Raw genomic sequence first — 17161 nt, forward strand, 5'->3', positions numbered from 1 at the left:
GACCGTGATTAACATTGTAATGAGTAAATGGTTAATAGTTTATGTATTTTTTATCCATGAACATTTTCTGTTGGTAAAAACTGACACAGTGATCAAACACTGATGAAACTTGGCTCCATACCACCGATGAACAACAGTCCGTGTTTTTACATATGAGAGAAATGAGGTCTTGATCTGACACTTTAGGTTCTTAGATCTACGACTGACTCAGGACTTGTATTCTCAATGCTATTCACAACTGGAACCGGCGTAAGGCAATACGCACAGAGCTTCATTTTCAGGGGATTATGTCCGGAATACAACTGAACAAGTGCCCCATAAAATGAACATGATGCACAGTAGTTTTGTTCTGCCTTATGTCACTTCTTCTGTCCTCTTCAGAGTTCGGAAACATTGAAGCGGGTAAAATAAACTGCATGTTCATTTTTCGGGCAGCTTGTGAAAAATCAGTTTGTAGAGTAAATGATGGAGCCTTCATAGGAACGAATGTAAAAATGCAGACGAAGCCTTTCAGAAACACGGTCACTGGCTTTTTCCTGAATCGGCTTTACCTGGATAAACTCAACTTTGCCAGGCCTGCAGTTTAACCCGCAGATTTAGGTTCCCCTTTGAAATTAATAAAATCAGCACCAAAAAAAGGATCTTTACAAAGGAAATTGCCCTCGTTAGGATTCAAAAACCCAAGGAAAGTTAATTAAGTACTGATTCCGTTCTCCAAAATATAAATGTAGCATTTAGATGAGAATAAGTTGAAGCTCATCCAATTTACTGGTAGTCTAAAATGCTACAGATATTATGAGTGGAAATTGCATCTGGAAAATTTGCACCAAATGTGTGAACCAGTTTTTAATAGGATAGTTCCCTTTTATAAGACCTTTGCCGTCCATTTCAGTTTGTTGAAGAAAAAAATCACTGCACTTTACTTACCTTCCTCCGGTCCAGCAGTGTGTCTCTGGTGCTGCCTTGGTCTCTATTTTTCGCAGTGGTTGCAGTGGTGACGTCACTTTGGTAGCACTGCAGTCAATCACTGATCTCATCAGCTTGTGCATTCTACATTGGTAAGGCCGCTGAGCTTGGTTATTGGCTACAGCGCCATCATTACTATGGCTGATGCGTAATCTCCGGAGCTGAGTCACTTCACTGGGGGAGTAAAAGTAAGGTGTGATTTACTTTCTTTTAAGACAAACTGAGCCACCAAGCAAAAGTTTTTTGAAAGGGAATATACAAACCTTTAAGGATCATACAATCCTATTAATGTAGGGCATAATGAAAGATAATGAAAAGTTTGTAGTGTTTCAAAATTGTTTTCACAATATCTACTTGATTGGAAACATTCCGTGGCTGAAAATCAAAACTAGTCTATCAATCTGCAGCCTAGGGCAGAGGAAAGATGTATCTGGTTCTGTGATTGGATAATAGAGGATTGTCTATACTGATACATTTCATCAAACTACAGTTATGTTCAGTAGGACTAGGCCTGCGTAGAATATCAGCCTTTGATATCAATGAAAAAGATAGATTTTACGTATACTGCTTGATTACAAGTATATCAGTTGTCAAACATGAAGGTTTACTATAATAGTGTATATTGAGGAAATAATGCATTTCTAGCTATGGAAATGATAGTATAAGTGCTTTGTAATAGGAAGTTTCACTTTATATGCTTAAAATGATCCTGATACCTGATACATACTCCCCGATCCATGGAATGTGGCTATATGATTTTAGCCAGGTATGTTTAACTGTGAAATGCTGCGATATTTCAGAGAAGAGCATAGATTAATTCCTTACCGACATTGGGCGTAATAGTACGCCTATGACGGGGTCCCTCCCTTTGATGTGGGCTTTGGCGGCGAGCCCACATCTTTTCGGGGACATATCAGCTGTTTTGAACAGCTGACATGTGCCCGCAATAGCCGTGGGTGGAATTGCAATCCACCCGCAGCTATTAACCAGTTAAATGCCACTGTCAAACTCTGACAGCGGCATTTAAATCATGCTTCCTGCCATCGTGCCAGAAATAGGCACACCGGTGACCTGTGTCACGTGATCGCGGATCACCGGTATGTTGGCATGATAACCTTAGGTCTCCTGGAGACCTCTATGTTTGTCAGTGCCGGCTTGCTGTGAGCACCGCCCAGTGGTCGGCGCTCATAGCAAGTCAGTAAATCTGCTATATAGTGGCAATCTGAACATCACCTATATGTAGCAGAGCCAATCGGGCTATGGCAGCTTCTTTTCTCCTAGGGAGACCATTGAAGCATGCCAAAAGTTAAAAAAATGTTTTTAAAAATATGAAATATATATATATATATATGTATATATATATACAGTGGGGCAAAAAAGTATTTAGTCAGTCAGCAATAGTGCAAGTTCCACCACTTAAAAAGATGAGAGGCGTCTGTAATTTACATCATAGGTAGACCTCAACTATGGGAGACAAACTGAGAAAAAAAAATCCAGAAAATCACATTGTCTGTTTTTTCTTTAATTTTTTTGCATATTATGGTGGAAAATAAGTATTTGGTCAGAAACAAACAATCAAGATTTCTGGCTCTCACAGACCTGTAACTTCTTCTTTAAGAGTCTCCTCTTTCCTCCACTCATTACCTGTAGTAATGGCACCTGTTTAAAACTTGTTATCAGTATAAAAAGACACCTGTACACACCCTCAAACAGTCTGACTCCAAACTCCACTATGGTGAAGACCAAAGAGCTGTCAAAGGACACCAGAAACAAAATTGTAGCCCTGCACCAGGCTAGGAAGACTGAATCTGCAATAGCCAACCAGCTTGGAGTGAAGAAATCAACAGTGGGAGCAATAATTAGAAAATGGAAGACATACAAGACCACTGATAATCTCCCTCGATCTGGGGCTCCACGCAAAATCCCACCCCGTGGGGTCAGAATGATCACAAGAACGGTGAGCAAAAATCCCAGAACCACGTGGGGGGACCTAGTGAATGAACTGCAGAGAGCTGGGACCAATGTAACAAGGCCTACCATAAGTAACACACTACGCCACCATGGACTCAGATCCTGCAGTGCCAGACGTGTCCCACTGCTTAAGCCAGTACATGTCCGGGCCCGTCTGAAGTTTGCTAGAGAGCATTTGGATGATCCAGAGGAGTTTTGGGAGAATGTCCTATGGTCTGATGAAACCAAACTGGAACTGTTTGGTAGAAACACAACTTGTCGTGTTTGGAGGAAAAAGAATACTGAGTTGCATCCATCAAACACCATACCTACTGTAAAACATGGTGGTGGAAACATCATGCTTTGGGGCTGATTCTCTGCAAAGGGGCCAGGACGACTGATCCGGGTACATGAAAGAATGAATGTGGCCATGTATCGTGAGATTTTGAGTGCAAACCTCCTGCCATCAGCAAGGGCATTGAAGATGAAACGTGGCTGGGTCTTTCAACATGACAATGATCCAAAGCACACCGCCAGGGCAACGAAGGAGTGGCTTCGTAAGAAGCATTTCAAGGTCCTGGAGTGGCCTAGCCAGTCTCCAGATCTCAACCCTATAGAAAACCTTTGGAGGGAGTTGAAAGTCCGTGTTGCCAAGCGAAAAGCCAAAAACATCACTGCTCTAGAGGAGATCTGCATGGAGGAATGGGCCAACATACCAACAACAGTGTGTGGCAACCTTGTGAAGACTTACAGAAAACGTTTGACCTCTGTCATTGCCAACAAAGGATATATTACAAAGTATTGAGATGAAATTTTGTTTCTGACCAAATACTTATTTTCCACCATAATATGCAAATAAAATGATAACAAAACAGACAATGTGATTTTCTGGATTTTTTTTTCTCAGTTTGTCTCCCATAGTTGAGGTCTACCTATGATGTAAATTACAGACGCCTCTCATCTTTTTAAGTGGTGGAACTTGCACTATTGCTGACTGACTAAATACTTTTTTGCCCCACTGTATATATAAAATCACCCCCTTTTCGCCCCATTCCAAATAAAACAATAAAAATAAAATCAAACATACACATAATTGGAATTGCTGTGTTCAGAATCGCCCGATCTATCAATTAAAGAAGGATTAACCTGATCGCTAAATGGCATAGTAAGATAAAAAGTCAAAATGCCAAAATTAAGTTTTTTAAAATGCAATAAGGGGCAATCAAAAGATTGTATCTGCACCAAAATGGTATCATTAAAGGGTCTGCTCAGCACGCAAAAAATAAGCTTTCACTCAATCCAAAATAGTGAAAAATAGAGACGATACGGGTATCGGAAATGGCGCAATTTTTTTTTCTTAAAGTTTGAAATTTTTTTTCACCACTTACATAAAAATAACCTAGACATGTTAGGTGTCTATGAACTCGTAATGACCTGGAGAATCACAATGGCAGGTCAGTTTTTAGCATTTAGTGAACCTACTAAAAAAGCCTAACAAAAAACAAGTGTGGGATTGAACTTTTTTTTGCAATTTCACCGCACTTGGAAATGTTTTACCATTTTCTAGTACACGACTTGATAAAACCAAATGGTGTCTTTCAAAAGTGCAACTCATCCCACAAAAAACAAGCCCTCACATGGCCATTTTGACAGAAAAATAAAAAAGTTATGGCTCTGGGAAGATGGTGAAAAACAGAATCATGAAACCGAAAAAAGCTCTGGGGTTAAGGGATTAAAAGCCACCCAGGACTGAGCTGTATGAGATACTACTTGGGCTGATGGGCCCCCGTTGGATTCTTATCGCCCACTTCCCTGGAGTGACAGGCCTCTCCCTCTATGCTTGTATAGGTAGAGATGATGGGAGGAAACTGCCGGGAACGAACCTGTCTGAGTAGTCTACAATGAGGCTCGCTCCCCGGTGACTATTATACCATGTTTTCATTGGAACGCAGCAATGCTTTGGAGTTTCACATATTAGGCTTGTTAGAGATGGGGGTCTCTCCTCACTCAGGTATTATGAATCAGTGATCATAAAGCCACAGTCTGGCACACACGGGCTACAGGAACCAGCTGTCAGGTTCCCTTTAAATTCTTAAGAAATGTAGATGTAGGAGCGATTGTGTTGCATCCAGCGCGTCTCCATGGAACACCAGTGATTTATTGCAGATGAACATTATGCAATAATACTTAGTCAATGCTCCAAGTAAAATGCTTTAGTTGCCATATGAGGGTAGGCAACCGAGGGAAACATGCTCTTCTCACCTCAAATATAAAGTTAAATCTCCAGTAACAAAAAGTAGAAAATCATTAACAAGAACATCAAAGGGTCCAATCAGTGCTGATTGCAACTTTAGACAAAAAAACTGCTTGCTAAAGAGCCAGCGTTGTATCATTTTACATAATTGAGCCTGAACACAAATCATGTTTACAATGGCTCATGGCGGGAGACATCACGTGTGGCGGCTAACAGAGTACTAGCCGGAGAGGCAGAAACAGACCAAAGATGCTGAAGGCAAAAATCAACACCTTGTTTCTTCAAAGCAAAGCTGCAAATGATAGTGAACATGATAGGAACTGCTGTATGGATTGTACGAGGAAAGTATCTAGAATTAAAGCTCGCGCTCTGCACTTACTGAGTTCTCATTTGAGCACAACCTTAAGGTAACAATGAATAGTATTTAATTTATCCGTTACAACACTTAAAAATAAATACAGATTTTAATCCATGTTCATTTAGATACAGATTTGCTCCTCTGTACCAATTTTTGTAAAGAACTGCAATTTCTCATGGTACAAATTCAATATGCAGTATTAATGTATTAATGTATATACCAGTCTGTCATAGAATTAATGGTGCTTTATAAATAAATAATAATAATAATAATAATAATAAATAATAATAGTAAATAATGTGACAAGCTAAACACACAATAGTTTGCAATTCACTTATCAACCACTGGGTGGCAACTTATAGACACATATAAAGTAAATATCATCCAATAATAATAAATGATAATAATTTTTATTTTTATATAGCGCTAACATATTCCGCAGCACTTTACAGTTTGCACACATTATCATCGCTGTCCCCGATGGGGCACAATCTAAATTCCCTATCAGTATGTCTTTGGAATGTGGGAGGAAACTGGAGTGCCCGGAGGAAACCCACCAAACACGGAGAGAACATACAAACTCCTTTCAGATGTTGTCCTTGGTGGGATTTAAACCCAGGACTCCAGCGCTGCAATGCTAACCACTGAGCCACCAATAGAGTATTATAAAATCAAATTATTTTAAAAGCTGGTCATCTTGTGTAATACATCTTGGGATATGTTAAGCCAAGGAATATACCACATTTTTCAGATTGTAAGACTCATAGTTTGCTTCCTGGGGCCCCTGTGCACTGACTGGGGCCCCGTTATTGAGTATATCACATAATGGTTCTGAAAAGCCTGAAAAATCTGATATACAGCACCTGGTGTATATTCTGACCTGGAGGGGTATAATCTTGCCTAGGCCAATGTATACCCTGTGGTATAGTTTGGCCTAGGTCAGAATATCCCCAGGTATAATCTGGCCTAAAAAAAAACACAATATAGAAAGCAGACTCACCAAAACCTTGTCGAATGACAAATTCGCTAGGCCTGTTACACCGACACATGGTGGTACTCTTTATATTGCGCCATTTGCATAGCACACTGCTAAGTGAGGGCTAGACTGCACTATGATAACAACATAGCACATCACATCGTTAGGTTAAAAATGACAACATCTGAATGCTCTGCTTCTGCTCTGGTGCAATGTTTGCGGTTTTGTTTCTGCATTGAATTACGTTACTATTTGGGCACTCGATGGTAATATTGTGTATAACAGAGGTTACATTGGATGAATAACTTATTTAACGGAGCCCTTTAAAGTTTGGTTTGGAACTTTATTTTCAAGTCATGCCACATTCCTCCTACTATAGCTTGGTCAGGCAGCTAAATAATATAAAGAGATTAGTGTTGATGCTGCATTTGCTATATTAATTAATTTATTATTATTATTGTTATTACTATTATTATTACTGTTATTACTATATTACTGATGGTTTCTTTTGTCTCGATTTGGCTTTCTTCGTTAGCTTTTCTCAAACTGTGTTCCATTTTCCCTTTCGGCTCTGTCATATCACATTTTGGCATGGTTTTTCTATGTTCACCTTTCACTTAACTCACTTGCTGGCTATATTTCCTTAAAAATTGGTGATTAGAGTTCCAGTTCCTCAGCTAGGGGTTTACCTTACCTGGTAAGCCCAAAATATTTTTACTCCTGCAAATCTGGGAGTCTGGGAGGTTTTACTTATTTTGTTTGTTTTTTGTTTGTCTTATTTTGTCCTGTTTATCCTTTGTGAATGTGTTCTAGTTTCTCACTCTGGGTTTTCATATCTCCCTGCATGCTTTCTTCTACCTTTGATGGATTTGTGTTGTGGACTCCCCTTTGGTTCCTCAGAAATCCCTTGACGGCCTTATAGGAAGCCAGGTCCCAGGAGGTATGTTAAGCTATGCAGCTAGGGCCTTTTCTAGACTGTGCAGGGACCAGTTGCAGGACCTATAATTGCACATGGGCAGCTTCTTCCTAGTGCATTGACACAACCCTAATGCACTTCCAACCTGACATGTAAATGGTTTCTATACTAAATTTCTTCTGACTGGCATATTAGCTGCCACGATAAAGATATAATTTCTATTGAGGTACAAAAGCATATACAGCCATTCCACTACTTCCATATGTAAAAATGTGCAGACAGGTTCCCTTTAACAAGCTTTTTTTCTTATTTTGCATTTACAGATTTGATTTCAAAATTGTAATATCTGATAATATAATATAATTCAATTGTCTTGCAGAACAATCATGAACTCTGGACTGAGAACTATACAACCACGAGCGTTTTCCAAAAATCCACATTTGCGCTATATGTAAGTAAATGTATTCATTTTCTCATTGGTAGGACAATTACTTACTGGAAGATGCTATATAGTTACATTTTTTCTCACATGCTGTGTATAGGGGTGAGGAGTTTTGATTAGGATTTTTCTGCACCTTGTTAACCTTGTTACGTATATAACAAAAAACCTTAAAACAATTTTTCCGTCTTATTTTCACTTCATGTGAGAAATCGTTCTCTCTGGTCATTGAGGGAGTTGGATTCTTTTCTGCTGCTTCTTTCATATTCCAGTTGATCTACACAACTAAAATGTCTTTATTTTTAATTTCCGCTCATGAAGTTTTCCAGTTTTGTCACCTGAATAAGTGATCAAAACTCGAATGATTATCTCATCATTGCAAAGCGCCAAACAGACCGTTTACCTATCCCAGGACACATAAAAATTTCATTAACTTTTCTAGTTCCTTTTTTTCCCCACAAATGATCACTCAAAGTTGAAATACAAGAAGAAAAAATGGATTGTTCTCTTACCTGCTGAGATATTGAAGGATTTATGTCACTACAGAGTGTAGTTTCCATTCTGGCGGTGCTGAACTTAGAAAGAAATTGTGTAAAACTGTAGAAAGCACTACTATGTCTCCGAATATAATTATTATGGATGATATAGCTGACATGATATATATGGGTAAGATAGATGGAGATAGATAGATAGATAGATAGATAGATAGATAGATAGATAGATAGATAGATAGATATGAGATATTCTGAGCTGAAACGTAGCCATTTTGGGCAGTTATGTAGCCAATTTTTTCACTCTGAACTGGTTTGCTGCCTTCGTTTTTTTGTCTGTAGATATGAGATAGATAGATAGATATTTAGTTAGAGCCTACAAGAATGATACACAGCCAGATGTACGAAGAACAATATAATAATCTAGTAGATACATGATTAACCCCTTTCTGACATGTGACGTACTATCCCGTCGAGGTGGGGTGGGCCCGTATGACCACTGACAGGATAGTATGGCATAGCGATCGGCCGTGCTCACAGGGGGAGCACGGCCGATCGCGGTCGGGTGTCAGCTGATAATCGCAGCTGACATCCGGCACTATGTGCCAGGAGTGGTCACGGACCACCCCCGGCACATTAACCCCCAGCACACTGTGATGAAACATGATCGCAGTGTTCCGGTGACGTGATCGCGTTGCTCCGAGGGACTCCTACCTTCCTCCCTGCAGCAGGCCCGGATCCAAAATGGCCACGGGGCCACATCCGGGTCCTGCAGGGAGGTGGCTTCACAAAGTCTGCTCAGAGCAGGGGCCGGGAAGCTTCCAGGAGTGCACGTCAGATCGCTGATCTGACACAGTGCACAGCAAAGTGTCAGATCAGCCATCTTACACTATAATATGATGCCCCCCCTGGGGCACTGTTATAGTGTAAAAAAAAATATTCACATGTGTAAAAAAATTCAAAAAAATTCCCCCCCCAAAAAATATATATATATTGTTCCCATAAATACATTTCTTTAAATAAAAAAAACAATAAAAGTACACATATTTAGTATCGCCGCGTCCGTAATGACCCAACCTATAAAACTGTCCCACTAGTTAACCTTTAGTGAACACCGTAAAAAAAAAGGCAAAAAACAATGGTTTATTATCATACCGCCAAACAAAAAGTGGAATAACACGCAATCAAAAAGATGGATATAAATAACCATGGTACCGCTGAAAACGTAATCTTGTCCTGAAAAATCGAGTCGCAATACAGCATCATCAGCGAAAAAATAAAAAAGTTATAGTCCTCAGAATAATGCAATGCTAAAATAATTATTTTTTCTATAAAATAGTTTTTATCGTATAAAAGCACCAAAACATAAAAAAATGATATAAATGAGGTAATCGTACTGACCCGAAGACAAAAACTGCTTTATCCATTTTACCAAACGCGAAACGGTATAAATGCCTCCCCCAAAAGAAATTAATGAATAGCTGGTTTTTGGTCATTCTGCCTCACAAAAATCGGAATAAAAAGCGATCAAAAAATGTCACGTGCCCAAAAATGTTACCAATAAAAATGTCAACTCGTCCCGCAAAAAACAAGACCTCAGATAACTCTGTGGACCTAAATATGGAAAAATTATAGCTCTCAAAATGTGGTAACGCAAAAAATATTTTTTGCAATAAAAAGCGTCTTTTAGTGTGTGACGGCTGCCAATCATAAAAATCCGCTAAAAAACCCTCTATAAAAGTAAATCAAACCCTCTTCATCACCCCCTTAGATAGGGAACAATTAAAAAAATAAAAAAATGTATTTATTTCCATTTTCCCATTAGTATTAGGGCTAGGGTTAGGGCTAGGGTTAGGACTAGGGTTAGGGTTAGGGCTAGGGTTAAGGCTACAGTTAGGGTTGGGGCTAAAGTTAGGGTTAGTGTTTAGATTACATTTACGGTTGGGAATAGGGTTGGGATTAGGGTTGGGGGTGTGACAGGGTTAGGGGTGTGATTAGGGTTACAGTTGGGATTAGGGTTAGGAGTGTGTTTAGATGAGGGTTTCAGTTAGAATTGGGGGGTTTCCACTGTTTAGGCACATCAGGGGCGCTCCAAACACCATATGGAATCCGATCTCAATTTCAGCCAATTCTGCGTTGAAAAAGTAAAACAGTGCTCCTTCCCTTCTGAGCTCTCTCGTGCGCCCAAACAGGGGTTTACCCCAACATATGGGGTATCAGCGTACTCAGGACACATTGTACAACAACAATTGGGGTCCAATTTCTCCTGTTACCCTTGGGAAAATACAAAACTGTGGACTAAAAATAATTTTTGTGGAAAAAAATAAAAAGGATTTTTTATTTTCACGGCTCTGCGTTATAAACTGTAATGAAACACTTGGGGGTTCAAAGTTCTCACAAGATATCTAGATAAGTTCCTTGGGGGGTCTTGTTTCCAATATGGGGTCACATGTGGGGGGTTTCTACTGTTTAGGTACATTAAGGGCTCTGCAAATGCAACGTGACGCCTGCAGACCAATCCATCTAAGTCTGCATTCCAAATGGCGCTCCTTCCCTTCCGAGCTCTGCCATGTGTCCAAACAGTGGTTTACCCCCACATATGGGGTATCAGCGTACTCAGAACAAATTGTGCAACAACTTTTGGGGTCCAATTTCTTCTCTTACCCTTGATAAAATTAAAAATATGGGCGAAAAGATCATTTTTGTGAAAAAATATGATTTTTTATTTTTATGGCTCTGCATTATAAACTTCTGTGAAGCACTTGGTGGGTCAAAGTGCTCACCACACATCTAGATAAGTTCCTTAGGGGGTCTTCTTCCCAAAATTGTGTCACTTGTGGGGGACTTCAATGTTTAGGCACATCAGTGGCTCTCCAAACGCAACATGGCGTCCCATCTCAATTCCTGTCAATTTTGCATTGAAAAGTCAAACGGTGCTCCTTCTCTTCCGAGCTCTACCATACGCCCAAACAGTGGTTTACTCCCACATAAGGAATATCAGCGTACTCAGGACAAATTGTACAACAACTTTTGCGGTCCATTTTCTCCTGTTAAGGTACCGTTACACTAAATGACTTACCAACGATCACGACCAGCGATACGACCTGGCCGTGATCGTTGGTAAGTCGTTGTGTGGTCACTGGGGAGCTCTCTCCAGTGACCAACGATCAGGGGAAAGACTTCGGCATCGTTGAAACTGTCTTCAACGATGCCGAAGTCCCCGGGTAACCAGGGTAAACATCGGGTTACTAAGCGCAGGGCCGCGCTTAGTAACCCAATATTTACCCTGGTTACCATTGTAAAAGTTAAAAAAAACAAACAGTACATACTCACATTCTGATGTTGGTCACGTCCCCTGGCGTCCACAGGGTTAAAACTGCTTTTGGCAGGAGCGCTGCTTATGCACGCGCTGCTGCCGAGAGCTTTCCCTGCACTGTGTCAGCGCTGGCCGTAAAGCAGCGGTGACGTCACCGCTGTGCTCTGCTTTACGGCTGGCCGGCGCTGACAAAGTGCAGGGAAAGCTCTCGGCAGCAGCGCGTGCATTAGCAGCGCTCCTGCCGAAAGCAGTTTTAACCCTGTGGACGCCGGGGGACATGACAGACATCGGAATGTGAGTATGTACTGTTTTTTTTTTTTTAACTTTTACAATGGTAACCAGGGTAAATATCGGGTTACTAAGCGCAGCCCTGCGCTGGTCCTGATCATTCCCAGCGACCAACGATCTCCCAGCAGGGGCCTGATCGTTGGTCGCTGTCACACATAACAATTTCGTTAAACGATATCGTTGCTACGTCACAAAAAGCGTGACGTTGCAACGATATCGTTAACAAAATCATTAATCAATTATTAAGTATTTTGTGTGACATATCTCTGTGATTTAATTGCATAAATATTCAAAGTTGGAAAATTTTGAAATTTTCAAAATTTACGCCAAATTTCCATTTTTTTCACAAATAAATGCAGGTAATATCAAAGAAATGTTACCAGTAAATTGAAGTACAGTATGTCTCGAGAAAACAGTGTCAGAATCCCCGGGATCCATTGAAGCGTTCCAGAGTTATAACCTCATAAAAGGACAGTGGTCAGAATTGTAAAAATTGGCCTGGTAATTAACGTGCAAACCACCCTTGGGGGTAATGGGGTTAAAACATACAATTACAAAGTAATGTGAAAAAAAACAGAAAAAGGGTAAAATGAACCTCATGCAGCGTGTAAGTAGGGGTACTTAAATATCACGGTCTCCAAATGTCAGAATGACTATGATAGAGCATAATGTGTGCACATTATAAATACATTATCTACTATATAATTGTCTAAGGGTCACTTCCGTCTGTCTGTCTGTCCTGGAAATCGCGGCCGCCAGCGACAGGCACAGTCCGGTGGCAAAATGGCCGCTCCTTCCTCCCCGCAGTTAGTGCCCGCTCCATACTCCCCTCCAGTCAGCGCTCACACAGGGTTATTGGCAGCGTTAACGGACTGCGTTATGCCGTGGTGTAACGCACTCCGTTAATGCTGCTATTTACCCTGTGTGACCAACTTTTTACTATTGATGCATAATACTAAAAAGATCTAATGTTAAAAATTAAAAAAATAAAACATACTTATATACTCACGCGAGACCGCTACGTCATCATCTCGCGAGACCGCAATGCATGGAGCGGTCACCGGGGCGTCACGAGAAGCGGGAAAGGCCTGTTCTGGATCAGAGGGGCCGAAAGAATGTGAATATATCACTATTTTTTATTTTAATTCTTTTTTTAACAGGGATATGATGCCCATATTGCTATATACTATGAGGGCTGTGCAATATACTACGTGGGCTGTGTAATATAATGTGTGGCTGTGCAATACACTATGTGGGTGTGCAATATGCTACGTGGTCTAGCTATATACTATGTGGCTGTGTTATACACTACATGGACTGTTATATATTACGTGGGCTGTGCTATATACTACGTGGGCTGTGCTATATACTGCGTGAGCTGTGTTATACACTACGTGGGCTGTTATATATTACGTGGACTGTGTTATAAACTACGTGAGCTGTGTAATATACCGCGTGCGTGGGCTGTTTTATGCTACGTGGCTGTGTTATATGCTATGTGGGCTGTTATACACTCTGTGGGCTGTGCTATATACTATGTGGCTGTGCTATATACTCCGTGGGCTGTGCTATATACTTCGTGGGCTGTGCTATATACTACGTGGCTGTGCTATGTACTACGTGGCTGTGCTATGTACTACGTGGCTGTGCTATTTACTACATGGGCTGTTATATACTACGTGTCCGGCCGTGAACAATCAGCAACAGGCGCAGTCCGGCCGCGAATTGGCGCGGGATTTGAACCACGCTTCGCTAATTGGTCGCGGTTGGCCGAATCCTGTGTAGTCAATGTATTATTCTAAAATTTTCATACAAAAAACTACATACATATTCTAGAATACCCGATGCGTTAGAATCGGGCTACCATCTAGTAGATAATATATGACTCAAATAAATTACAAATTGCACAAGCATTATTTAAAGTGCTTATTAGTGGGCCCAAAAGGCAAAAAGAAAATATACACAATTGTATGCACCCAAAATAAAAAAACATTAGATATAATGACAGAGGATGACCAAGGTAAGGAAATAAATACAGATAGATGGTAAGTAACTATGTGAACGTGTACCATTATATCCATCAGCTCCGATTAAGATTGCAGTCTGCGATCGAAACACGTCGCCTTTCTCTCATTTCTGTTGATTTTTGGCCTTTCAGTGCCATGAAATTATTTATAATTGTCTAAATAGAACATTAGAATTTTATCTAAGGGGCTGAAATTTACCTTTTTTGCTTTTTCAGCTCACCTTATACAGCATTGTGCTCAACCACATAAAGGAAACAGTTCCAGCTACACAGACACTTTTCAAAGACAGAAGTATGGTGTCATATGCTGGTTAATAACAAGATGAATCCTTTATTCCATATAGTTTTATAACCATTTGGAGCACATGGAAACAAATGGACAGCAGTGATTTGGAGCCAGTCGGGTGCTTCTTCCTGGTGAGGCGAATGGACGTTCTCCATGTGTAGCCATGTGCTCCACGTTCTGCCCCGCGCCGCTTGTAAACCAAGGATTGAGCGCAGCTTTCGTAAATGTAACTAATACACAATTTCTTCTAATCTAAGTGTTCCCTATTATGTTGCGCTTTATATGGCCACACATTGATTTTTTTCTTCTAAAAAGTCTAAAGATTGAACATAGAGAATTACAATTTAAACATTTATAAACATGTCCTCGTGAACGGGCACAGCCATTTAATTGAATTGGATATCAGATTTCAGAGGTTCATAAACTTTACTGGCAAAATAAATCTAGTTTAATTTCTGGTTTTAAATTGCTGTTATTTAGGGCAGATGATAGTTTTAAGGCAATTCAGCATTTTGCAAGTCTTTATAAAGCTTATTACAAGACTGAATTTGATGCCTAAGTACACTACCAGGGGTGCAGCTTGACGGCAGTGAAAGATATCTTTTCTTCATTTTTTTCATGTACTTACCAAATTTTTCGGATTATAAGATGCACTTTTTTCCCCCAAATTTGGGGGGAAAATGGGGGTGCCTCTTATAATGCGGATATACCTTACCGATACAGTTGCTGAAGCCACAGGCTGGGATGAGGGGGTGTCCGGTGGTGCTGCAGGTGCCCGGCGCAGCGGGGTGCCCGGCGGTGCTGTGGGGGTGTCCGGCATTGCATCGGCTGAGATCTCATCTCCCAAGATCTTGGTGCCGAGATCTCGATCTGCGCATGTGCTGCCCCTGGCAGCAATTTTCCAGGAGTTCACTGCACAGGAAACCATGGAACTGCGGGGGGCTCTGGCCTTTCACAAAATGTCGACAGAGCCCCCCGCAGCGCTGGAGACACCGGCAGCAGTGCCGGGCCCCCGGAAGAGCTGGACACAAGCAGCACCGGACACCAGCACGGTCACCAGCAGCATAACCTGACACCCGCAGCAGCTCGCCACACATCGGAACAACTCCTCATCCCATCCTGTGGCCTGCAGCATGACCCCACTCTTGCCTCCTCCAGCAGCGACCCTGGGACCCTGCTTCACCGCAGCTACCACCTCCAGTAAGCAAGAAGACGCCACCATTTTATAAAAAAAAATCCTACTTTTCTCCTCAAAATTTGGAGTACGTTTTATAATCTGGAGCATGTTATAATCTGAAAAATATGGTACATATTGCACATAGATGAAAAGTGAAAACTCTTCCTGCTTATCCAGGTTATTAAACTTAGAACCAGAGTAAAATCATGCTCTTGCTGTTATCATTCCCTCATTTAATTGCCTTTGGTGCACATGCCTGACTAGTCATCCAATTTTTAGGTAAACTATTCCCCTTCATCAGCATTTTGCCATCACTACATGTGTTGGAATTTTGTATCCCTCACTTCCCAGCATGCACAGTTCCTACCATTGCCCAATAGCTTGTCTGCCTAAAGCTGAAAACTGGTCTTTTTATCATGACTGTTTGCAGTTTGAAATACGGGAGAGCAAGAGCCAAGAGACAAATCTCTGCCTTCTTCCTGTATCCGTCTCATTTATAGAGCTGAATAACAAGCAGCGAGAGCCACCTAGCAGCACCTAGTGGAACTATGGAGTAAGATTTAATTATTAAAAGGAACCTATCTTGTAAAATAATGTTAGTGTGGTACCCTGAAAAGTCAGGCATCACAAATGTCGGTGAACTTTGACGGTGGGAAATGCCAGAAGCTTTTTTTTTTTATATATATATATAAATCTGTTGCTCGAAAGATACAAAAATACAGTATTGGGTTATGTGCACACATCAGGATTTTCTAGCAGAAATTTCCTGACAAAACCTGGACATTTCTGCTAGAAATCCGCATGCGTTTTTTTTTGCGTTTTTTTTGCGTTTTTTCCCAATGCATAGAATAGCGGGAAAAACGCGAAAAATCCGCAAAATTAATGAACATGCAGCTTTTTTTTACCGCAATGCATTTTTTTTGTGTGGAAAAAAACGCATCATGTGCACAAAAATTGCAGAATGCATTCTAAATGATAGGATGCATAAGTGTGCAGTTTGTAATGCGTTTTTATTGCAAAAAAACGCAAAAAAAACCTGCAAAAAAACCTGAACGTGTGCACATACCCTAAATCTAATTCAGTACATAATCCAGCAGGCAGCAGCTTCAAAGAAAAGTGCAAAACAAGTCACAGATTTTTACACACACATGTAATTAGTGTAAGGGCTATTGTGAAGTCTAGTGAGCAGTAGCCTTCAAAGGAGAACTACCGAGCCAAGGAAAAGCCTCCCTGCATCCCTGGGACTGGGTTGTGCTGGAGATTAAGGAGGCCAGCCAGTGCCTTTGCTTCTGGTCGCTGTCAGGACTCCAGCGAAATCTGTCTTTCCGCATGGGACGTAGTGTCCTGCGCTGTTTAAGGAGTGCCCAACTGCCAGACAATGTCAGTTAGTGATCAGATGAGGGATTTCTTGATACAATCCTTATCCAAAAAAACTCTTCAGCACACAAAAATAGCAAGTCAAATGAGTATATGAGGTTTATTTAAAAAAGATTCATGTGTACACAGGAAAACAAGCCAACGTTTTGGTCATTCGGGCCTTTATCAAGGTAAATCTGTGAATTGGTAAGTCCAGGATCCATGTGAGAGACTCCTGCAACAGAAGGATATCATGAATACTTGACTTCCCAATTGCTATTTTTGTGTGCCGCAGTTTTTGGTGGATATAGGTAAGATGAACATCTAACTTCCGAGCACCATCTAGTGCACGTATAGTGCTA

The 17161-nt window shown here is 40.8% G+C and overlaps 1 protein-coding gene across 8 annotated transcripts in view; it reads left to right on the forward strand.

The window, feature by feature from the left end:
• Positions 1-17161, forward strand: part of NTRK3 (neurotrophic receptor tyrosine kinase 3) — a 1162015-nt gene that overhangs the window by 384219 nt on the left and 760635 nt on the right. For all 8 annotated transcript variants that reach the window (XM_069766240.1, XM_069766242.1, XM_069766243.1 and 5 more), the window contains one exon: positions 7800-7871. In XM_069766240.1, the coding sequence (XP_069622341.1) occupies positions 7800-7871 (72 nt within the window). The remainder of the gene's footprint in view (positions 1-7799; positions 7872-17161) is intronic.

Source organism: Ranitomeya imitator, chromosome 4, assembly GCF_032444005.1.
Source record: "Ranitomeya imitator isolate aRanImi1 chromosome 4, aRanImi1.pri, whole genome shotgun sequence".
Taxonomy (NCBI): Eukaryota; Metazoa; Chordata; class Amphibia; order Anura; family Dendrobatidae; genus Ranitomeya; species Ranitomeya imitator.